Source organism: Nannobrachium achirus (assembly GCF_963921795.1).
Source record: "Nannobrachium achirus genome assembly, chromosome: 1".
Lineage (NCBI taxonomy): Eukaryota > Metazoa > Chordata > Actinopteri > Myctophiformes > Myctophidae > Nannobrachium > Nannobrachium achirus.
The window spans coordinates 50,717,960-50,743,772 of record NC_137810.1 but is presented as its reverse complement, the minus strand read 5'-3'; the positions used below and the strand labels follow the sequence as shown (position 1 = coordinate 50,743,772).

At 41.8% G+C, this 25,813-nt stretch overlaps 1 protein-coding gene across 1 annotated transcript; it reads left to right on the top strand.

The window, feature by feature from the left end:
* The first annotated feature begins 564 nt into the window (after window positions 1–564).
* Window positions 565–25,752, top strand: LOC308287205 (semaphorin-4E). The gene is made up of 14 exons (XM_080728322.1): window positions 565–715; window positions 9,467–10,038; window positions 10,147–10,289; window positions 14,138–14,200; window positions 14,616–14,714; window positions 15,898–15,997; window positions 17,265–17,375; window positions 17,845–17,996; window positions 18,371–18,543; window positions 19,646–19,802; window positions 20,705–20,927; window positions 21,435–21,550; window positions 22,435–22,654; window positions 22,978–25,752. Exons 2-14 carry the CDS (start codon window positions 9,942–9,944, stop codon window positions 23,733–23,735), a joined length of 2,412 nt encoding a protein of 803 aa, XP_080584448.1. The 5' UTR covers window positions 565–715; window positions 9,467–9,941; the 3' UTR covers window positions 23,736–25,752.
* Window positions 25,753–25,813: the final 61 nt, after the last annotated feature.

The following is a 25,813-nucleotide window of genomic DNA, read 5'->3' as shown; positions in this document are numbered from 1 at the left end:
AGATTTTGTGCCTTGAAATGTCAATTAGGGCCTATATATTGTAAACAGTTTCATATAAAACTAGTTACAAGTTATAACTATAGGCCTATCTACCTGACTTTTATATGAAACTGCAATGACTTAAAATCCATTTTTCTTCTTCCTCTGGCTCTTAATATTATAGTCTGTTAACTGAAATGGAAAAATGTAACATGCTTTGGTCATTGGTACACCTGTCCATATTAGAGTACTGTAAAAGTGAATGTTGAATTTAGCCAGCTGTAGCTGGTATAGGTCTATTGTGTTAATTATGTGTAAACGAAATGCATTAAAAACACTTTGCTTCTCATTTTCTGGGACACATATTTTCTATCTCGAACCTTGCCAAGACATGACCATAGAATTGCTGTGTAAAGTACACCTCCACCATCATAACAACACAGGGAATTCGAATAATAGACAAACAAACGTCACGTGACCAGGCAGGTACTGCCTCCTCTCTCCTCGTGAAGCCAGAGGATCCAGATTAACGTTCCCGTTCCCAGCTTTGGTTCCCAGCCAGCAGAGCAGGAGGAGGATCTGAAGCGAGCGTTACAGGTGGAGAGCAGAGCAGCACAGAGCAGAGCAGAGCGACCCCTGGCTGGACCCTCGAGTCAAGAACACTAGACAACCTCAAACAAATCTCTCACGTAGACCTTCAGTCAGTGCACAGAACAACTCCAAGGCAGAACTCGTGGTAAGTCTGATCTTTTACATGTGATTATGGTCTCTTCACTTGTCTGTTAAAGGGGTCAGAGAATGAGCGCAAGTGCGGCTTTTCCACGAAGCTTTGGGTACCGTATATAGGTGCTCAGGCTGAGGCTAGTAACGTTATGTACCCATAATACGTTCCCACTTCCCAGTGGGCTCTTATCTTAGATTACAGGCTATCCCACTCTATTAATAGCAGCCAAGTTCTTAACCATGCGTGTGTGTGTAGCCTGCCAACATGTTGGACACTCCAATGTTACTCCAATGTTATGTTAGTCTACTCTAATGTAGTAGGTAGGCTACTTACTTGAGTTGCTTCCAGTCTTCCACTAAACACATGCACACAGACACAACCATGGGTTTACCAAACAGCTGGGAACACTGCTAAAGTAATGAAGGAGTAATGAGGTAACCATTTTTGTGATTATAACTAACCAACCATGACTATAGGTTGTTGTACAATCAAGTCTTGTCCTAGTATCCTCTAGTCTAGTGCCACTTAGTTACAGTGAAAAGTAGGCTAATTCAGAAATTGGAGGGTAAGATTTTATACATAATGTTTTTGAAACTACCATTTAAGTGTAAAATAAAATGTTAATATCTAAACAAGTCAACTAAAAGCTTTTCAAAAGGGTTAGATATTTTATTTGTGTTTCTTTTTTATTCAATATATAACTGAATCTCATTAAACATTGCTTTGTGTGATAAGGTGTGTCTTATCGTGCATGTAATATTATGATGGAAATGGAATAGCACATGATGCATCAGTGGTGGAAAGAATTAATAGCCTACATTACTCAAGTACTGTACTTAGGCTACACTACATCTCAGAGGAAAATATTGTGCTTTTACTCCACTACAATTATTTGACAACTTTAGTGACTAGTTACTTTATAGATTTTGATTATTATTACAAAACATAGTCTACATTAACCACTTCAGCCCTATATACATTTTGCCCATTTGAAAATAGCCGATCTACAAGCTCACAATGCATCACGATCTGCTTTGTAGATCTGCTATTTTCAAAAGATTTGTATTCATTTAAAAACTTGTGATAATAATGGACATTCTGCATAATGAGTAGTTTCTCATTACTGCGATGCGACGCATTGTTGTGAGCTTGTAGATCTTCTATTTTCAAAAGATTTTTATACATTTAAAAACTTGTGATAATGGACATTCTGCATAATGAGTAGCTTCTACTTTTTACATTTTGTACATTTTGATACCAATATTTATCTATACTTTTGCTCATGTCAATTTTGAATTCTAGACTTTAAATGTAGGCTACTTGTAACAGACTATTTCTACATTGCCGTATTGATACTTTTACTGAAGTAAAGAATGAGAGTATTTTTTCCACCACTGCAGTTGAGGCCAAGTGGTGTCCTGTCTGTTTGACCAGGGAACTGGACTATTTTAGCTGTGTTACACTTGCTCTGCAGGGTCACATGGTGTCAATGTACACCACTCAGTGCAAGGCCACGCATGCTATACTTGCCCCCTGTGATCTCTCAGACGGTGGCAGTACACTTGACACAGTTCATGTTAGCTACACCGACTGCCTGGTGTACATAAATCTGACAAGGGATTTATTTACACTGGGTGTTCCCGATGCTATGTGAGCACTGATGTGGAATCTAAACTCAGCACAAAAAGAAAGGAAACTTGACTTCGGTCCATTATATCTCCCCTTTAATACTACCAATTTGTATTGTGTTTTATATCATTGTTATTGTTGATTTGTCACCTTTACAACAAGGTACAGACTGTAAGGATCTGGCATTCATGGAATGAGCAACACAGCCAAATGTGTGGGTAGCGTGGCTAGCGCCCCTCCAAAAATTGTCAAAATGACCTGTCAGGCTTTTAACGTGGCAAAGGCCGTCGCGATTAGGACTCGAACCTGCGGCGCGCTTCTCAGGCTGTAGCCTATAGGTGCCTGGGCAGTTCACCTTTTTAAAACATATATTTATATATAGGCTTGTATACATGTAATGTATATAGGGTTTTAGACATTTCTGGATTTTGTACAGTTGAACAATGAGGAAGAAATTATATGGCTGCTTATATCTAATATCTATCTTTAATATTTACCATCACTTATAATACTTCTACATTACATAATGATTACATTGATTTACATTACATATTAGTGGAGACATCGTAGCTTGAGCGTAGTGTATTGAGAAGAATCCTGTATACATATAATAGAGGTTTAATTCTAACGTCATAATAATTAATAATTAAATCACTTCCTTGTCTCTATAACTGTTCTGACACACCAGGACAAATACACTTGTACTCTGAGTGGCTATTGAATTATCTTTACCTGGTTGAATGACTCATTCTCAGTCATATCAGTGACGAGTCCAGTTGTAATTGTGTAATTTTTACATTGTGTGTAATTGAGAATTAGGGTTGGGCCAAAATCAAATATCACAATATTTTTAAACAAACATCTCGATATCGATATAATAATTGCCCGGCCCTAAATGAGAATGTGTTTTTCCAAACACACACACACACACACAGTCCTGGTTTCCATTTGGGTGTTTCCAATCTGTCAGTGAACATATCACGACCCAGGAGTATCCCGGCAGAGTTTTTGGGGTGTACATTCTTTCCCTTTGTGTTCCTGCTCATGCTTAGACTTGCCTGTGTGTATGTGTTATATTGCACATTCTTAAAACATGCATGGGTTACAGATGATCATTTGTCAGAGCTGATGTTATGTTAAATAACGGATGAATACATATCCCACATTCTGTCGCTCCCAGGATTCCTAACACTATTAGTAGTTAATTGGATAAAGTACCTGTCGCTCCATAGTCGGCTTAAGAACCATAAACACGGCCGGTTTGGTACGCTTGTTTTATTATTACAGCTAATTAGAAATCTCTCACGAGTCAAAACAAAAGATGGCAAACTATTATTGTTGAGATAAAAGAATGATTTATTTCAGCTATCCGAGCTAGTGAAAACATAACCTGCTGCTGAACTGGGGTGTGTTTTCCAGCGTAATGTTTCACAACAGCGTCAGTGACACAAGGAGTGTCAGAGGTGAACACCCTCCCACAGCTGGTTTCCTGTTCAGGCCCCACGCTGATGGAATACTGTATCACAGCCATTCAACAAACTCCACTGTCTAATCAACAGCTCTTATCTCCCAGTAAGCTTGGCGGATTGGCAATCAGACCTGTATGCAAAACTGAAAAATGAGTAGCTACTAGTCAGCCAGCCAGCCAGCCAGTACGCCAAACGGTTAGCCAGTTACTTTTGGTGTCATTCCACCCCTCTGGTTAGCCAGTTAACTGAAGAGGGACTCACCCATAACCCAGCGAGCCAGAAAGGGCCAGTCACACACAAAGTCAGTTTGGGTTTGTCACTTTTATTACGCCTTTATTGATTTGGTCATTGTTGTGACTCATATCAATGAGAAATCTGTGCTTGGCTGTGCATGTTTTAAACACTACACATTAACAGTATGTTGATGGCTGGCTCATAATCTAAAGGTGGTGTAAATTATATTTTTTGGGTTAAAACAAAATGTTTTGTTTTTAAATAAAAAGTTAAACCTCTATATTCTGATAATATTTTCAGGTGGGTTACAAATGTAATCTAATCAGGAGAGGGTACCCATTCATCAGCTTGAGTGTTATACTATTCCAATCCCAAATTATTCTGCTTATTCATTTTATTTATTCACTTCCCATTTCACTTGTTTATCCAGTATGAGATCTCTCTCCTTTTTTGGATGAAATTGGTATCCTGACCATAAATTGTATTTTCTGTTTACAAAAGAGCTTGTTCACTTCATACACTTATTGTGGCCACTCCCAACCCAATCAGTTTGTAGTTAAGGTTGTTGTCCTCTGTCTACTCAGAAGTAGCCATACAACTGGAGTGGACAGGTTTGTAGGATGGTGTGATGAACATCACCTACAAATTAATGAAAGGAGAACCGAGTAGATTGTGGTAGATCCCATGTCTATAGGTGACCACACCAGGATCACCATACGATACAGGATCATGACATCAAACAGGTTCCCTCCTATACATACCTAGGAGTACAAATTGATTGTGAATGGAATTGTGACAAGTGCTTGGGCAAAAATACACCAGCGCCCTCCGTAGGCTTAGAGGCGTTGGTCCTTGTAGAAAATGTATGTTGATCTTTTATAGAGCAGGTATAGAGTCCATCATAAGATATGGTAGTACCAGCTGGTTCGGGAAACCTGACAGTAAAGTATAAACCTGGGATCCTTAGATTGGTCAAAATGTCAGGAAAGATGATCTACTATGAATGTAGAAGGTGTTGCTATTGATGAACTATGTATGTTGGCTGGGGTGATATATATTAAGCTGGAGGGTGATTTATAGACCTAAATGACTGTTAGGGTTGTACGAGTTGTAAGACTAGAGTAACCCCAAACCCCCCAAAACTCCATTGATTTCAATGGAGGAGTGGTGCCAGCTTGAGGATTGGTCAAGCTTCACGTGACATCACGATATATAATATAAATAGGCAACCAGACTTGGAATCTCCCAGAATTGCATTTTTCTGGTAGTTTTCTTTGTACTGTATTGTGTTTGTATGCAGGTGGTCCTTGTCTCCAAGACACATTTCTCCCAAAGGAGACAAATAAAGTAACCTTGAACATTGAGAATTTGGTGCGACACCCCTGGTCCTCATTATTCTCTTGGGCTGCACTAAAAATGATTTGTCATGCTACTTTAGTATTCATTTTGTGATGTTTCATGCTTGGTGGACTACTATTGTGAATAGACACTCGTTTTCCCCCCCTGTTCATCGAATGAATAGTGAGGATTTATAGAGACTTTTAATGTTGATTCATGAGTTGTAATTTCTATTTTGGCATTATGTTTAAGCCTTTGATCTTTGTTGACACTAAAACTCAGTGTTGTCATGGCTATATTTGCGTACAGCTGGTACTTCAAACTACAAGTTACCTTTTTAAGTGAAGCAAGTGTTAGGCCTTAACGATCTTTTTTAAATGTTCTTCATGGAACAGAGAATGTGTCCTACATATTTAATTTTTTAATTCATGTGTCTGACTCTATGGGCACAACATTTTTAAATGTTCTGTATTTCTGCATGAATATGACCTAAAATATCTTAAGATTTTCCCACGTCCTAAAAGTATATTAGAGAACCCAATTAAACAAACGAGACAAAGATTTTGGCTATACTGAGTCATTTCTTTATTGAGGAAGAGGATCCAATTTTACAATACACTACCGGCGTATATTTATAATAAAAGCACAATTTAAAATTCTACAAATTTTACAACTTGAACTTTGCATTTGGTAAATGCAGAGGTATTATCATGCTTAAGTTAGTGTTGCTGGCTGTACCTGAAAAAAGCATTGGTATAGGATTTCACCCAGTTGTATTTGTCACATACTTTGTATATCATTGGAATGCATAGGGATTGTTATTGAACCCAAGGTGTCAAAATGTAGCTACACACACAAGCATGGCCTCAAAGAAAGCCACAGACAGACTTAACCCTGGAAGGCTAATGACATCATTTTTGTGCGTGCGTTTGTGTGTCATGGTCGTGTGCAAATGCACAGGCATGCGTGCGCGCCTGTGCATGCATGTGAGTGCATGCGTTTTATGCTTGTGCAGGTTATGTGCGAGAGATTGTCTGCCCACTGTGTGTTGATGTATCATGTTCCCGGTGTTGCAGAGGGCAGGTGTTATTTCAAAGTAAACGTGCATCAAAGATATAGTCCACAGCAGGGGCGTCACAAGGGGTGGGAAAGTGGGACTGAGTTACTAGGGCCCAAGGTGGAGGGGCTTATTCTTTTCACTGAGTGCATATACTGTATGTATTTTTTAAGCGAACATTTTAACTCAAACTTTGCGTACCACTGACATAGAAACATAGACTTTTTCACGATTTTTCAAAAATACCATCTACCAGCTCGCAGTGAGCTTGTATAACTGGCATTTCTCAATAGTTAAAGCACAAAATAATGCGTTGATTGCGTTCCCAGTCTAAATGGGTTAAACCCTTTCCCCCTATGAAGAACATTCAAGTGGGGCCTGCAGTGAATCCTTGTACCCAGGGCCCAGAATTTGGTGCGACACCCCTGGTCCACAGAGCGGGAACGACATTACGTCCAGAGAGAGAGAGAGAGAGAGAGAGAGAGCAGAATGAGAACCTCTGCTCTTATCAGGACGAGGTTGTATAAGTTTACAGACTGTGGAACTTTGTGTTCCTCGTCGGGTCACATGTGAATACGAATAGCCTGGCCTTTCAGTTGTGGTTAGAATTGACACAAATAGAGAACTTCAGACTGCAGAACCAGAGAGTTCAAAAGCTCATCAGGGGAAATGGCACTTTTAACTGCACTAGTAGTAACTAGTAAACCCAGTAAATCCTCCCAGCTATGCCTCGCCGGCAGCACAACATTACACATGTATCTTTTTAAAAATGTTCTTCTTCATAAAACCGAAGATTTGTCCTACTCCTAAATATTTAATTTTTAATTCATGTGTCTGACTCTATGGGCACAAACATTTTTAAATGTTCTGTATTTCTGCATAAATATGACCTAAAATATCACGTCCCAAAAGTATATGAGAACCCAATGAAACAAATGAGACAAAATATTGGCTATACTGGGTCATTTATCTATTGAGGAAGAGGATCCAATTTTACATTAACAATCAACACAGTCATTTATTGTAAAGGTTTCTCTGTTGATAAGCGGATATGAGACTATAGCTGGCTGCCCCATCATGAGCATGATTCCATAAGTACTCTGACTCTGACTAAAATCAGGAAGCAATCTAAAACGGTCCGTTGTCCTTTGCACAGAGCTACCAAATTAATTTTAACTACACTAGTAACTAGTAAACCAGGCCAACCCCGGCCTATGCCCAGTAAATCCTCCCAGCTATGCCTCGCCGGCAGCACAACGTTACGCATACGTGTACGCATGCAAGGGCCTAGAAAAAAAGCAGGAGTTAAAAAAGGGAGGCGCAACTGCAGTGTTCCGCGCTATTATTGTAGAAATACCTGCCTGTCGACGCGGTTTCAGACAATCTGTCAAAGAGCATGAATAACAACCTCCAGTCATCCCAACCAGCTGTAGTACTCATCCTATAGCTACGGCAACCCACCCCACCCCCTTCCCAAGAGCCTGAGGAGTAGAGTATGTAAAACATCTCCACTGTGCCAACATGCATGTACTGGCTCGTCCCACTGAGTCAGGTTAACAACAAGGAAGGCGCATGGCAGTTAGTTAGGTGGAGACGGTAGTTTTAGAAGGTTGTGAATGTTTTCTAAAAGGTAGTTGGAGCCGAGGTGGAGCAAAGCGGCTAGATCTCTCTCTCTGGACAACAGTTGGGTGTTGTGTATCTGGGGGGCACTCCTAGACAACAGGTAAGCACTCTATGGGGTCGGGGTGTCTCAGCATGAAGCTCACGCTATGTTTTTCTTTCAGACTTGAGAGTAACTGTTGAATACTGTCGGTGGGGGTTGCATATGTTTGCAGACTGCTACTGTGAGTGACTATCCCGGAGTAGTGTTTTTATTTTTTCCGAGTCTGATCACAAGCAAACCCTCGGGGGGGGGGGGGGGGGGTGGGTGGTGTGGTGTGTGTGTGTGTGTGTGTGTGTGTGTGTGTGTGTGTGTGTGTGTGTGTGTGTGTGTGTGTGTGTGTGTGTGTGTGTGTGTGTGTGTGTGTGTGTGTGTGTGTGTGTGTGTGTGTGTGTGTGTGTGTGTGTGTGTGTGTGTGTGTGTGTGCGTGCGTGCGTGCGTGCGCGCAGCACGCTCGTGTATTGTTATAACGGAGAGGTTCAAGCCACAACAGAGTGATTTCAAGGCAAGCCCGCAGTGTGCTAAGTCTCAATTTAGACTAAATCCTGTGGGGGTGGGTTGAAGTCGTGTATTATCAACACAATCTATCTGCGTGCCCAAACTTGAGCACCTCCTATCAGCTGCTTGTATCCCACTGAGCCTGAAGGAAGCAGGTCCTCACCAGGGATGAGGGCAGGAAGAGAGAGAGAGAGTGTGTGGAAGGAAGTGAGTTTGGGATGTGGTAGAACAGCAGAAGTATACTCATTACTGGATTTGACATATAGACACTGGTTTCCTGAGTGAAGCTCACTGCAGAAGTTTTTGTGTGTGTGTGTGTGTGTGTGTGTGTGTGTGTGTGTGTCATTTATTTTAAAGGTTTCTCTGTTGATAAGCGGATATGAGACTATAGCTGGCTGCCCCATCATGAGCATGATTCGATAAGTACTCTGACTCTGACCAAAATCAGGAAGCGATCTAAAACGGTCCGTTGCCCACCGTCTCACTTCTAGGGATGGGACGATATGATTTTGCCCAAAAATAACTGATCTACAAGCTCACAACGCGTTGCAACGCGACGAGTCGTACGTATATTATAAGTTACCTTTTACCAATTATAGAGGGTTTAAGTGGTACTGGATATGCAGCTCGGCAAATTAAAGGTGAAATGTGTGTCATGGCCGTGTGCAAATGCACAGGCATGCGTGCATGCATGTGAGTGCAAGTATAACCAGTGCATGACGGAGGACAATATCACGATATATTAAATCTTCACGATACGATATTGTCGCGAGTGTTTTTTTATCACGATAAACGATAATATTGCTTATCGTCCCATCCCTACTCACTTCCCTCGCATCTCATCCTCTCTTGTTGTGCCTTTTGTGTTTCTCCTATAGAGAAGCGGTGGACCAGCATGACGGAGCTCTCCTCCAGCGTCTCTAGCCGGTAACTGTGGCAGCATGGCATCTTTACCACCTTCAAGAGAAGACGGCAGCAGCTCTTTAACGCTGTGTTGGAGGCTGACACCAACATAACCAACAGCCAATCAGGATCCCCACCCCATTGTCCTTTTCCAATTTGCTCGGCCAAATCGGACTGGACTGAGTTGACCTGTGTCGGGGGATTAACCTGGTTACGTATTATTTTATTTTATTTTTTTAGACACACTTCATGTAAAGACTGAGACATGAACCAGTGTGGTATATGTATATATCCAAGGCAGTAATATCACTGCTGTGTAAAAAGGCCCAACAGTTAGCCAGAAGGTCAACTAAATCGTCAATCAACCAGCTGATTGGATGTATCGTTGTCTGGTGTCAGAGCAGGACTGTGAAGCTCTCACCACACTCGGACACATCTGGACTCTAAGCCATGTCTCCTTTGTATGCCTTGAGCATTCTGTGTGGATTGCTTCTTCCCCTGTCCTACACTCACTACTGCATTCCACGAAAGACCGTTGCCTACCACGGTAAGTGCCCTTTCCCTCACCCTCGGCGATTTTATTGGCATTGCAGGGAATAGATAGACACACAGATCTACCATGTTAACATGATTTTGATTCATCTCCTTTTTTTAGACGAGTTGAAGGTATTCAGAGAGGAGGGCGTCTGGAACTACTCCACCATGCTCATGAGAGAGGATTTGGGTTTGCTGCTTCTTGGGGCCAGAGAAGCAATTTATGCCCTGAATATCAACAACATTTCTGATCAAAAAGCTGCAGTAAGTATAACACAAGAGACAGGAGTCATGTTACGCACCATTGCCTTTACAACAGCATTTACAATACGCCACAGAACAATTCACCCTTTGTTAGCCTCCTGGTTGGTCCCTGACTGACCAACCAGCAGGCTCTATCAGCCTTGCCCCGTCCTGGTTCCACCTTTTTTATGTTGAATTAGCTAAAACATAATTTTTGGAGAAATAAAAACATTTAAAAACATGCTGATTCACTATGCTGCCTCTGAGCAGCTCCAATTGACTGAAACAAAGTTTGAAATTAGAATTGAGCACACAGAATAACAATATGAAGCAACTGAATTAACATGGCATTGGATGGAATGTCCCACTGAATGTCCCACCAAGACACAGCAACCAATGGGTGTGGAGAGGGGCAGGACAATGGGTGGGACTTGACAAAGGGTGACTACTTGTAGATCTGCTATCTGCCATTTTCGTCTCTAGAGACTATGTTTTCGTCCCTGTGTGTGTGTGTGTGCTTCTGCCAGTCCGTCAGCTAATCACGGGCACTGTTGGACCGCGAAACTGTGCACACACATTCCCTGAAGGCCCGAGCAGAACCTTTTAACCCAAAACATTCACATCGGCCTGTTATAGTCCGATTTCTGCTAAATATATATATATTTTTTTTATATTAAGATCTTGTCCAAACATCATGCAAATCAGTACACACATTATCTCAATAGTCATGTGATCAAGACGGATTGGATTTTTCATAAAGTCATCCTGATTTGCTTCCAAAGTTTGCAGGAGTGGCCCATTTAGTATAAAATGACTTTCCACAACCATTTCCACTAGTTTTCCGCCATGCTATGTTTTGTTTTTGCTGTACAAACCTTTTGCTACTACTCCAGTACTCCTGCCAATTTTTTCCTAACCTAGTTTTGTTTTTGCTGTACAAACTGTTTGCTACTACTCCAGTACTCCTGCCAATTTTGTCCTAACCTAGTCATGTGATCAAGATGGATCTGTCAGACATTAAGACCAATAACACCTAACAACAGTAACTCATACACAAAACTACACACAGTCCATGCCTGACTAAATTCTCCTTCATATAGCATTTTCTACTGAACACAACTTTTGCTACTGCTTGTACACATTTGACACAATCAACATATTGTGTCAATACTTTCACTAACATGTGACCTGTGCTCCGAGGAGCACATTTTTCTAGTTTGTTGTTGTTGTTGAAACGTTTAGCATATAATGATATGCCCAGAATAGGGAGTCGGGAGGACACAAGGTTACAAGTGGTTACCTGTAACAATGAGATGGAGACAAAGGAGTGTAATTTGGACAAAACATGTTCTCAGTTATATCAAGGCACACACATACACACACACACACACACACACACACACACACACACACACACACACACACACACACACACACACACACTGTACGCACCAGTAAAACGCCCTTCGGGTGAGAAGCGGTCGTGCTGAAACAACAGAGACTGACACAGTATGTCCATATACTCACTGTATGGGCATTCCCAGATATGGGCTTAATATTGATGACATCAGGGATCTCTATATAGGGGCATAAAAGGGACACGGACGGAATTCATTTTCAAGTGTGACCGGCATCGCGACAACCACACTGGTCACCGTGGTGACTAACACAATATGTCCATATATGGGCATTCCCAGATATGCAACACTTATGTTGCTATGATTTTTTCTCTTCAATGTCCCACGTTGCCATGGTTACCATAGACTTCCATGTAATTGCGCAATTGTGTAAAAAGTGCACGCCCATGCCTAGCTGATGCACCACGTGTGTGCACACTGTTCACAGCTTTCAAACAAAAAAATCCGCTTGGAAATCCGTTCAGGCATTCATGATTTATCAGCCATTATGTTTTCTTCAGATGTAAACAAACATGGCTGCCATGTTTGAAAGAATGGGTTGGTATGGGGGTTAAACATGCAATTTCGCGATCGCGATCATGCCTAGAGGTCAAAAACGGCCCAAACTCGGGAAACTCGGGGTTGGCACAGAGGTAGTACCTTTTCAAACTCGGGAAACTCGGGGTTGGCACCAGATGTGTTAATAATGATGACATCGGGATCTCCATATATGGGCATAAATGGGACAAGGACAGAATGCATTTGCAAGTGTGGTTGCCGAAAGTCGGGGGGATGAAGATTTACTATTCTGTCCATAACGGCACATAAGTCGGTAACGGCGCTGAGTCGGCTCATGCGACCGTCGTAACGCTCGACACGGTGACTCGCTCGCTACCGCTCGCTCGCCGGTGTCTCACATAGCGGCTCATGGTCGCCTGAGACGGCGCGCCTCGGTCATCTCCACCGAAAACAAGCGCTCCGCCCTTGGTCCATTGTTGGAACCGGGATGCTGTTTTGATTCACGCCATCCCATTAGTAAAAATCTGGTGAATGTAAACCTGGTGAATGATACTATGCCTAAACCTAACCTCAGTAAAACTATGCCTAAACCTAACCCAAACCCTAACCTCAGTAAAACTATGTCTAAACCTAACCCTAAAACCTAACCCTAACCAAAGTAGGACTAATGTAGGACTATTGAGATTTAGGACTTATGGGCAGTCCCCCCCTCATGTCCCAGTCCCACAATAAAAAGTGTCACGCCCGAACACGGAATGAGGTAGGATGATGGGAATGGGAATTGTCGTTCTTTTCACCATAGAAGCAGATGTTCGTTTGGAACATTTGTGTGTGATTGGTCTGGTGGGCTGACACTCTGTGCTTGTGATATTGTTTCATTTCTCTAATCTGTCAGCCATGCAGCCCAGTGCTTCTCAAAGTGGATTCCAGGGACTCTCTGGGTTCCTTTTTAGGGGAGTCTAAATCACTGTGGGTTGGATGGGATCCATTTGTGGGTCACAGACCAATTTTTAGTCACGACTCAAGTAAAATTCCCATTTTATTTTCCTACATTAAAAAAATCGACATATAATTCTTTCTTTTTTTTCTTTCTAACAAACAATCATATCTAAGAAATTCCATAAATGAAAAATTAAATCGTATTGAAAATGGCCGATCTACAAGCTCACAACACGGCCGCACGCCGCGTTGTGCCCTTGCAGATCTCCTATTTTCACCAATTTGGGTCCCGGGAAAAGGTCTCTTTTGGGTCTCGGCCTGAAAAGTTTGGGAACCATTGGTCTGAATGGATCCTTACAAGTCTGTAACTCTGACAGTATACAAATGGAACCAAATGGAGCCAACCTTGAAGAAAGGTTGGCTGCACGATAATCCTCCTCTGTACAGTACATGCCATCTGTACAGTCCCTCATTGCTGTTCCACGACATCACAGTCAGAGAATAACAATCTACTGTAGGGTCTCATCTGTCATTACACAGAAATGTATTTAGCTACAACAACAAACACAACCAGATGGCAATTAATTAATGGAAAGAAATGGCACACACTTTGTGCACTGTCGGTCGCCAAGAAATAACAAAATGTCTGACAGATTATGTCGAAATAATCAGTCAGATTACTTCGGATTATTGTGTCAAAATTTTGTTTGTGGGCCGATGGAGTGAAGGTACATGGCGCAACTCTTTCTATCTACAAGCTCAATCTACAAGCTTGTAGATCAGCTATTTTATTTTTTTAAAGCTATTTTGCAGCCAGAGGCTATGGATATTTTGGGGTCTATGGCATGGAAAAGTTTGGGAAACCCGCCAGGGTTTCCACACTCCATTATTGCATTAACTGACCTTGTTATTATCCGTTTATGTTAATGGACAAACTGCATATTTGCATAAACGGCTTATAGCTAGGCTAATTCAGCATGCTTTGACAAGAAGCCTGTCTTCTGTTTATGGCAGGTTTATTGGCGAGTTACCGAAGAGAAACGGAGGGAGTGCACATACAAGGGAAAACATGCTGAGGTTTGTGAAATAAGTCACCCAAAAACAATGTTTACACGCACACCCCAACATGCTAGATCTAGTCATTCTTGTGGTGTAAGGGTCATATAACCTTTTGTTGAGTTAAAACGATATACTCCCAAAGCAATTTATCTAGGTACATTTGTAAATCATTTATGTGGGAGTATCTCCCCCCCCCCCCCCTTTGTACACAGAGTCTTTGAAGTTCCTTTGCTTTCAGTCTTGTTTCTGTACCGCATGTCCAAATAAAGGCATGATAAAAGAAATGTAATGCACACAACCTTGACCAGGGGTCTCCAACTCAATAGCAGGGCAACCCTAGTGTAGCATGTCTTTTCCGTGCATGTTTTATGTCTGGCTGAACTAACAAACCCCGGCCGGGCCTTGGTATTCTCCCGGCTGTATCCTTTTGCAGGTGGAATGCCGTAACTACATTCGGACCCTGCACACGCTGAATGACACCACAATGTATGTGTGCGGGACGAACGCTTTCAGTCCAACCTGCGACTACATGGTAAGTAAGCATGTAAGCCAGAGTGGTCGGAGGAGACTGAAAGCTATTTGTATGTGAGGGACCTCTGCGAGAATAGCTGAGATGGTGGTGTTTGTCTTTTCTGTCATGTGATTGACAGTTGCGTGTGGCTGCATATTCAATGAAGCCTAGTGGCATACTTCAGTGACACTTGTCCTCCATTCTTTCTGCTAGTAGCCACTAGGTCAATAGGTGATCAAATAACAGGCTGCTGTTTACCCTTTTACAATATTCTTTTTGAATTAAATGGAAATAATGTCTATAAAAGGTTCTGCTGGTGTAGTATTATCATAGCCTTACATGTGGCATATTCATTCTTTCTAACAGATTGTATATGCAGTTAGTATAACTTAGGCCAAACCTTTGGGCATGAGATGTACTTAGCTGTTGTCCAAGGCTGACAGTGAAAACCTGAACCACCACCGTATTTACATCTTGTTATCGGCTGCTCATTAGAATAACGCAAGTTACAATGAGTCAATAATGTAACTTTGTTCACAAACACATGATCCATGAAATGTCATCACTGTCAGGCTTGTGTCAGCTGGGGAAGTCTTGTCAAATGATTTGTGGTTTCCCAGAAAGTTGCCTTTCTTCAGTTGCCGATGAGACAAACATTAGATGTGTTGTGTCGCTTGACGTAGCTTCTTGAACTTATTCTCAATACTGTTCTCTCGTCTGTGGTTGAAAAGTATCAGTAGCGTCATTGGTAGTTGATATTTCAGTTCCTTATTTTTGTCAGCTCTCGGAAAAGTCCCCAACTCAATCTCAATACTTTTGTCTCATCTTGTTAGCTGTGGTTGAAAAGTAGTAGTGACAGAGTACTAAAGAGATGACATTCATTGATTTGCTGCCGGGGTCACTCCTGTGATCATTCTTGTTATGCCGCTCCCCTTATATGATTTGTTGGGGTTCACATTCAAACCAGTAAACCATGACCATGACCAACCAAAAATCCCCACACCAATAACTCACAATGCAACTAGCAACAACTTGCAACATTATTCCAAAAATGCGACAATCTGCAATGGGTCAGTTCAGACCGCTGCAATTCCCTGCAAGTTGCAACTAGTGGCGTTGCGAATCACTTGTGTGGACTTGGCTTTAAATACATTATTGCCCACCTCTGACTTAGGCTTTACTCTCTCATGTTTCCCCCTGACAGACATATTCTGATGGACAGTTGACTATGGAGGGAAAGCTGGAGGAGGGGAAAGGGAAGTGTCCCTTTGATCCTTTCCAAAGATACTCCTCCCTCATGGTTGGTGAGTGTCTCATCCTGGTTGTCTTCCCATTACAAAAGGAACGCAAGACAATGTACAATACCGTTCAAAGTTCACCAACAGAAGAACACGAAGAGATCTATTGAATACAGACATAACTGTCCAAAGGATATTTCAAATTTGAAGTATTTAATTTACTATTGCTGCTAATGTCAAAATTGAAAACACTTGACTGCCTCATATGAGGTGCACACAGGAAACTGGTTTGGTACATGGTCTCGTGATGACGCACCATTAAATAATTGTCACAGGACTACCAAGAAAGCGGAAGTCTAGGGCTCGATAATATGCATTTATTAATTGATCAAATATTTACTCAAAATGTTGATCAGACAGAAGGAGATAACGATAGCTGGTGCAATAATCCAGCCCCTCTTTGACTACGGAGTCCACGTATGGTATTGTGACGCCCCACAAGCCCTGAAAACTAAACTACAAACAGCCCAAAATAAACTAATTAGGGTCCTGCTTAGACTTCCCTATCAGACTCACCTCACCGCTACTCACCAGTTAAGAGTGGGGTGGCTCAGAGTAGTTGACAGAGTACAGCAACTTGCAATGGGCCTGGTGTACAAGATACACTACACCACTATGATACCCAAGTACCTGTCAAAATACTTTATAAACATTAAGGATGTCCATAATTACAACACCAGAGGCAGCGCCACAGATCACTTTCAACCCAGAGTCAAAACCAACAAAGGGTCAAACTCTTTTTTCTGCTATACCACCAAAATGTGGAAAGCCTTACCGAAGGCCACAAAGGAGTGTGGATCACTAGCATCCTTTAAAATTGCCCTGAAAAACCACTTACAGGCAGCAGCCGTTCGCAACTGGTAAAAAAGAATCTAGCCCAACCCTACCCTCCCCTGCCCCTTCTTTGTATATACTGTTTGTTTTGACTTACTGTCTTCTATTTTGTTTTTCTTTACATATCTACTGCATAGTACTGTGTTCTATTTGTCTGTCATTCAATGTTATATGAGATACTTCAATGGTTTCCAGTGGAAATAAGCTTAGTCTTTTCATGGATCTCCTTTTAGTAGACCTTGTACCAGTGAACTGTACCGTCATGAAACTGTACCTTTTCCTATGCAAACTTCTAATAAAGTCTTCAATCAATCAATCAATCAATCAAAGTTGCTTAACTCTATTAGTAGCCAGCCACGGTAATGGTGTCTTCTAACATGAGTGAGAGTTGTGGATTTCCAGTCATTCTGACTCTTGTCTCCGTTTTCCTGTCCAACAGGAAATGACCTGTATTCTGCTACAGCCATCAACTTCTTGGGCTCTGAACCTGTAGTTCTCCGTAGCTCTGCCTCATCTCTCCGGACTGAGTTTAAGAGCTCTTGGCTCAACGGTGAGAGTTCTGGGCTTCCAATGTCTTTGGGAAGTAGCAACAACTTTGTTCATGAAGTATCTTGTTATACTGCATTTCACCATTAATGATACGGTTGATGGCATACCTGTATTTGCATGGGAAGTTGATGGTAATGAATGAGGATATACCTGTGTTTGCATGGGAAGTTGATGGTAATGAATGAGGATATCGTCTCTGTTGGCTGGAAACCTCATATGTACAAAACTGTTTCCGAAATAGCAAAAGTATCAGATCTACATTCTCAAAATACGTCACGCCACGTTTCGAGCTTGTAGATCTGTAGTATTACTTATTGTAAGTCGCTTTGGATTAAAAGCGGCTGCTAAATGCCTAAACTGTAAAGTAATTTACGAAAAACAAATTGGAGATAAGAGGTTTCTGCCGGACAGCAACGATATGTTATACTTACTGTAGTGTCTGTGTGCCGTTTCATGTTGTCTGAATACAGAGCCCAACTTCATCTATATGGACGTTGTGCCTGAAAGCGTTGGCAGTCGTCATGGTGATGATGATAAAGTCTACTTGTTCTTCACTGAGAACGCCATGGAGTATGACTTCTACAGCAAGCTCATGGTGTCACGAGTGGCGCGTGTCTGCAAGGTGACCTTTTGTTTCTCTTCCGTTTAGTCGTCCCACCGCCTGTAGAAAATATTGCCTTTGGCCATCTCCAAATATTATTTCAACATGTTTGTACTGTATGACATTGTATCGTCCATGAATAAGGGAAATTGTGTTTGACTTACTGCAGTTTTTTGCTGTTTGAGATCTGGGCAGCAGCACAGATTCACATGACTAAGTTGTCTCTATACTGTGTGTGTGTGTGTGTGTGTGTGTGTGTGTGTGTGTGTGTGTGTGTGTGTGTGTGTGTGTGTGTGTGTGTGTGTGTGTGTGTGTGTGTGTGTGTGTGTGTGTGTGTGTGTGTGTGTGTGTGTGTGTGTGTGTGTGTGTGTGTGCACGCGCTTGGCTGTGTGTAGGGGGATATGGGAGGCCAGCGGACGCTGCAGAGGAAATGGACTTCGTTCCTGAAGGCTCGTCTGGACTGCTCCCTCCCTGAGCCCAGCCTGCCCTCCCTCGTCCAGGATGTGTTCCTGCTCAGGCACCACCACTGGAACCAGAGCGTCTTCTATGCCGTCTTTGCACCTCAGTCGTAAGTCCTGTCATGTTGGGTTGATGTTGCTGATGTTATGCAGTGTTGATTTCGTTGACTAAGACTAAGACAAAAAATGTTTGTCGACTGCGTCTTTTTCACTGACAAAAACTAAATAAAAACTAAGCTGTGAAGACTAAATATATTGACAATTTCGTCAACAAAATAAAAACTAGACTAAAACGTTAGGGAGGACTAGTAGAGGAGAAAGTAATTTTATGTTTTTTGCTTTCAGGTGTTGCATGCTGATCGGCTATTTTCAGCACGCAACCAAGTGTAACATCAGTCATTACGATGCCATCAAGGGCTGCCAAAATACATTTTTAGTTTACTAAATCAACTGTAGATTTAGTCAACTAAAATCTTATGATATTTAGTCGACTAAAATTAGACTAAAACTAAAACTTTTCAGTTGACTAAATTATGACTAAAACTAAATTACATTTTATTCAAAAGACTATGACTAAAACGATTCAAGTTTGCTGTCAAAAACAACACTGATGTTATGGTGACCAATTGGGAAGAGTATTCATATTTTAACCTGGCCTGTTAGGCGTCCAGGCTGTTGCAAAATATAGCTGTTCCTTAAATAAGCACTGAAAGACAAGACATGCGTAATATCGTCACTGTCAAGCAGAAACCTTGTATCTCCAAGTTTTTAAATTTGTATGTTTTTTTCACAAGTTAAAGCCCTGCTTCATCATACAAAAGTGTCGCACAAAAGTAGTGAAAATAGCAGATCTACAAGCACACAACGCCTCGCATTGTGAGGGGTTGTGTGCTTGTAGATCGCGTCTAATTTCATTTCATTCATTTTTAACATGATAAATACAACAACGAACGGTTTCGGGCATACAAGGTTTCCACCCGACAACCACGGTATACAAAGATGTAAAATCATAGTTATCTGTGCATAAGTCTCCATTTAGTTTTGCTATACATGTAATATTGCATTTTCACTAGATTTTGATTAATGTGATGATTTTTCTTCATTCAAGATCCACAATTTGGTTTAGTGTCTTTGACTTGGCAAAGGAGCGATCATCTGCTTGGCAGGCAGATTGACTGATTTCAGTGATGATTATGTATTTATTTTTGCCAGGAGCTCGTCAGACATGTCCGCAGTGTGTGCGTACAGTGTGTCTGCCATCGGGGAGGTTTTCAACGAGGGGAAGTTTAAGACGCCCGTCACCGTGGAGACGTCCCACGTCAAGTGGGTGATGTACAGCGGTGAACTGCCTGTTCCCAGGCCAGGAGCTGTGAGTCAAGATCCTTTGTTGTATTATAAATATTGTCGCTGTCGAGTGGAAACATTTGTATTTCTAAAACTGTTACTTTTCAGGAAATGCAAAAAAGGAAACCTGTGTTCCAATGGATCCTAATTTAGTTATTATTTTTGTCACAATCGGTTATTTTAGTCTTCCTCAGAGGACTCTGAGTATCATTATTTTGGTACTAGCACCTAAATAAAAGGCTTTAATTGTCAGAGCTGCTCCAGTGTCATTACTTGCGCGAGCAAGTACTGCGTTTGGCCGCGTATGTAGGTGTGTCGGTCTCTGGGACCAGCATTTCTGGCAACGTCATCATTAACAGCCAATGGGGGACCAGCATGCCTGGCGATGCCAATGGTGATGTCACTGGCATCACCAGTCGTGATGCCAGTCGTGAGGCACCTGATGGCGCGCTCTGCTGGTGCACAAGTAGGCCATACATGGCCTACTTGTGCACAAGGAGCAAGTTGTCACCTCGACATGGTGCAGTTCTAGTTCTCCTCTGCAGCTGTTGTCCCCGCTCCTGTGACACACCAGACTAGCCATATGATATTAGGCTGAGGCGAGCCGGTAGAATCCCTTTGTTCCCTAGCACAGCAGTTCTCAAAGTGTGTCAGGTTAAGGACCCCCAAATTGATCTGTATTTGGCCACAGACCCACTTTTGAAAGGGTTTTGTGCCAGGGACCCCCATAAGAGATTTGTCTAAATTTGTCAACATTAGCAGATCTATAAGCTCACAACGTGTCACATTGCAACACATTGTTAGCTTGTAGAAAAATTAAACAAGGCTTAAGTGTTGTCCTCGTTTAGCTGGGGACCCCCTAGAAACTTTTTTTTAGAACCAGCGCATTAGCAAAGCCGAGTTCAATAAGGCCATCTTGTATTTCAGTGCATCAATGACATCGCTCGAAAGCTGGGGATGGAGCGCTCTCTGGACCTTCCTGACAAAACACTGCAGTTCATCAGAGACCGGCCCCTCATGGACGAGATTGTTCGGCCGCTCACAGGAGGCCCACTGTTGGTGAAAAAGGGGCCGCTGTTTACTCGGATCGTGGTGGATAGTGTGTTGGCACTAGATGGAAGGAGATACCCTGTCATGTTCATTGGCACTGGTAAATATTGTGAATTGGAACATGTATCAAGCATAACATTTGATTTGGCCCTGGAGCCACCTTAAGTTGCATTTTATGTTCAAGGTGTTTATTGTCACGTGCACAATAAAGTAAAGAGTAGCTGCATCAGCTTCCTCAACAGTTTGGATGATAACATAAGAATAATATAGATGAAAGATTCCATAATAATAATAAAATCTAAAATCTGGTACAGTACTTCTTGATTTCATGAATTGGCAGCATTTTCATGTTCTGTTTGGGTAGGAACACGATTATTGTCCTATTACATTAGTGATTTGGTGGTAAGAGGGATTACTATTTCCATGGTTAAGTTTTGACCCTGTGAACCCTCACGTCCCTATTCTGGGGTGAACGTTTGCTGAAAATGTCAGCTACAATCTGCTACTTTCTGTGAGGAGAATTGGTGTAGAGGGCAAAAAAGAACTGGACCAAGTATGTGGGACTCCTGTCAACTCTTTGTCCTGTTGTGTTGTTGTCTCCTGATAGAAAACGGCTACATTCAGAAGGCCGTAAACTATGCTGGGGAGATGTTCATTATTGAAGAGATTCAGCTGTATGAGGATCCCAAGCCTGTCAGGACTCTGCGCCTTTCTTCCAGCAAGGTGACTGACTAATAAAAGCTGCTGCAGCGCATAATCTGTTGCTCCACGCTTAGCTTATTCGTGTCAGACATGTTTTTATAGGAAGCTAAGAACTGCCGTTCATGTGGGATATCAGCGTGATACCTGTGTAATCATTTACCCGGAGATCAATGCCAAGTCATTGCACTGGCATTCACTGGTGTTTATTTTGGCCAAGGTTTTATAACACATGACATTCAAGCCCTTGGCTGAGCTCGAACTAACATTCTATCACTTTGTCTACCACTTCAGAAAGAATTCAAGTGATATTATGAAAAGCTAAATAACAGGGGCATAACGATACATTTAATATGTATACGATACGTATCACGATACATGGTTGACGATATGATCGCTCATGATTTAAAATCAATATAGTAACTATTTAGCAAAGAAATGAAATCAGTGTGAAACGTGTCAATAGTGCAGGTTTTTAAAGGGGAAAATCTATTCTTATGGATATAAATAAGTAAACACTGTGATTCTCTAGCAAATACAGGGAGATTATATTTCAACACATATGGACAAACCCGCACCTTGACATGAACATAGACATTACATACATTTATCAATAGACCAATAGTAGCTATGGAATGGAAAAGTAATTAGACCCCTCTTTTGAAATTTCCCTCTTAAAATTGCTAAATACAAGGCACAAATACTTAGTTTACATAGAATTGATTGTTGCATTGCAAAACGATTCAATACCGATTATCTGCATTGTAAAACGATACGGTACGATACGATATTTTGCTTTTGCATAACGATATAGTAGATTGGAAAATTAAAATCGATTCAGTTACTATATCGTTAAGCCCCTACTAAATAATAATAATTTGGCTTGGTTTGTGTGTGTGTGAACATAGGGCCAGCTGTATGCAGGATCAGAGTTCGGTGTTGTTCAGATGCCGGTCAGTAACTGCAGCCGCCATGACTCCTGTGTGGACTGTGTCCTGGCCAGAGACCCTTACTGTGCCTGGGACTCCTCCTCTGACCAGTGCCGTCGAGTGTCCAGCTTGGCCTCTTCCTCTGACACTGCCATTCAGAGTCTAAGGAAGGGGGACGTGTCACAGTGTCCTCATCCAGGTATACAGACAAGTACAATTTCATTGGTTTGCTGTGTACATCTTCCATTTGAATGTGGGATTTTATCAAGCAGATTATGCCTGTCAACACGGAGCTGAGGCTAACTCAGGTGTGTGTGTGTGTGTGTGTGTGTGTGTGTGTGTGTGTGTGTGTGTGTGTGTGTGTGTGTGTGTGTGTGTGTGTGTGTGTGTGTGTGTGTGTGTGTGTGTGTGTGTGTGTGTGTGTGTGTGTGTGTGTGTGTGTGTGTGTGTGTGTGTGTGTGTGTGTGTGTGTGTGTGTGTGTGTGTGTGTGTGTGTGTGTGTGTGTGTGTGTGTGACTCCAGAGCCAGTCGGAGCTGAAGACGTCACCCTGGTTCCAGGGAACAACGTTCAGCTGCTTTGCCGGCCAGACTCCAACCTGGCTCAGGTCCACTGGCGTTTGTCAGACCAAACTCTGCTCTCCGACGGCAAATACTACATCTACGACGGACGACTCCTCATCCTCAACGCCTCGGAATCGGACGCCGGCTTGTACACCTGCGATTCCATCGAGCAGATTAACAAGAGAGGATACAACAGGACCGTGGCAATGTATCGTTTACAGCCCCGCACAGCGTCCGACGGTGGACCAGGGGAGAGCAGCACAGTTGGCGGCGGGGTGACAAATTCCCCAGAGCCTACGGAAGGTCCGCACACAACTGCACCAGGGCTCGTCCCAGAGGTGGACACCGAGGAACCTCGGCCTCCCGAGACTCACAGGGAGAACGACAGGACGGTGGGTCTCAAGGTGGCCGTGGCTCTGTTGACGCTGCTGTCTCTGTCGCTCATTGGCATTTTGGCGTGGTACCGCTACAGGGAACGTTTGGGTTTTCCCAGTAAAACTCAGGTACAGAGGCCGTCCGTTGAGTACACGCACATTCAGAACAGAACTCAAGCGGGTAAGCCCCTGAGGCCCGCTCCTGCCAGCACTTGCACCGCAAACAATAATCATCACACTGCTGTGGTGGATTTCAAAGGGAATGGGGAACACCACTTCACACCTATGGCCAACATTTCAAGTCTAGATGGTCTCGGGTTCATCAACGATGAGTCAGAGATATGACTGAAAATCTTTACTGTCAGTTCAACGAGCAAATGGACCCGTAATGGTCAATTTGATTACATTTGTAGACTCTTAAGAGTTCTCAGTTATCACTGAGGATTTCACTGTGTAGTTCCTATAAATGAGTTCAGCACTATTTGCAGACATTTCCCATGCAGATTCCCAGATTGTTTGACATGGATTGCTTTTATATTCTCTCTAAACCAAACTGTACCTCTAAAATACACAAAGGTTGTTTGGCACTGTACAGTGGACTGACAACTTGTAAATTGAAATTTTAGTTAACGGCAGGAAACATTTTTTTTTACTAGATGTATTTGTAAGATATATTGTGAATATACTTTTATTCATGTAATATATTTTGTACAGTCATGACATTTTGCTAACTATTTATTTGACTTCACGTGATATTTTTATTTCAACAAACTAAGATCTTATAATAAGGATCCAGAAATGGTTAATTACTTCCAGAGACATCACATAGAAGAGGCTACATTGTTAACCATTATTTTATACTTTGGCTATTGAAAAATAGCAGATATACAAGCTCATAGCGCGGCACCGAGTGCCACACTATGCGCTTGTAGATCTACTATTCTTTTTAAATCGTGAAGATTTGTGCAAATCTTTGAATATATATTGACATGAAAAAGTTTGAGAACCACTGATTTCGAAGACGGATTTAGAAGGCATTTATAGAATCTGGTCAAAGATATTCAAAGACTTTTTGATTTTTCAAAAATAGCAGATCTACAAGCTCACACAAGTCAGTGGTAGCTCTTGCTTTGTAAAGGCTTGTCCTGGTGGCTGTTGAAAATAGATTAGTCAGCAGGGTACATTAAAGAATAACTAAATGAATAAGTATGTCAGTATGAAGTACATTTCAGTATTTTAAATGCCATTTGTGTATTCTATTGTTCCCACTAGAAAGCAGGCTGAAGAGACAGCTCTAGTCTCACTTTTCACATGTCTGTGATTAAAGTATGGTTACTGTACGGTTTCATAAAGCAGGAATTGTAAAATATATCTGAAGTGGATGAGAGGGTGCAGGATAACTTTTCATCGATCAATTGTACAGTGCTGTGGAAGTATACAAAAGTATATTAAATATTTGTTTTATTTTTTCAATATAGACTCATGGAAACCTAATATTGTTTTCGATTAATTTGTTTAATTATATCATCTTTAACAATCAATAGTGTTGCGGATTAGGTTTCCATGAGGCTACAGTATGTTGAAAAAGACAGGTTTTAACTGGGTTTGTACTTTTGCACAGTACTAAACATTTTCTGATTACAATGGAACTACACGGACATTTCAGCTGGAAAATCTCAAACAACATGCATGATATTATGCTGTCAGACCATCTCCAGGCAGTACAGAGGGACATCAGTATCACAGACACAGACTGTTGTTTCTCAGTTTAGTTCCAGAAATGAACACTCAAAGTGCTCCAGGATTTAAGAATAACATGTCCTGGCAGAGGCAGTCGTATTCACTTTTTTACCCCCCAAAGAGCTTGAGGAGTTTTCTCGTTGTCACTAACAATTACGTGTCTGCATCAACAGCCAGGGAAGACATTCTGGTCTTACTCATTATCATACTTCTTAGAAGAGGTACTCCTGTGGGTTTGCCTAGGTGATGTAACGACTAAAACATCCACACTGTAAATGTTTGTTTTTGTTGAGGGGGGAAAAAAGTCTGAATGTGTAAAAGCCAACTTAATTACAGGAATGGTTGGCTTCAGCATGCATGTTCTGTTTTTCAACAACTCGCTCTGTCATTACCAACAACACACTGACTCGATTTAATTATTTGGCAGAAGGGGAAGCTTGGCTTTCCTCTCAATTCCAAAACAGTGCAGTATTAACTACCAAAGATTATGCGTTATATAAAGTGAAGTAATGAATTTTAACTCATCTGTCAAAGAAAACTTTATAGCTGAAAGAGGAATTCTTAAAACTTGCTTATAAACATTAGCCTCAGCACCTGCCACACACCAACCACTGTTTGGCATTCTGTTAAAAATGAAGATAGTTGGATAGTTATAACAAATATCGTTGGTGAATTTCATTAAT

What these genes read in the sequence shown, in the direction of transcription:
- LOC308287205 (XM_080728322.1), top strand. Translation starts at nt 9,942, where the DNA reads ATGTCTCCTTTGTATGCCTTGAGCATTCTGTGTGGATTGCTTCTTCCC. An exon ending in ACAAGGGAAAACATGCTGAG is followed by an intron (nt 14,201 to 14,615) that starts GTTTGTGAAATA and finishes ATCCTTTTGCAG; the next exon opens with GTGGAATGCCGTAACTACAT. An exon ending in TGTCATGTTCATTGGCACTG is followed by an intron (nt 20,928 to 21,434) that starts GTAAATATTGTG and finishes GTCTCCTGATAG; the next exon opens with AAAACGGCTACATTCAGAAG.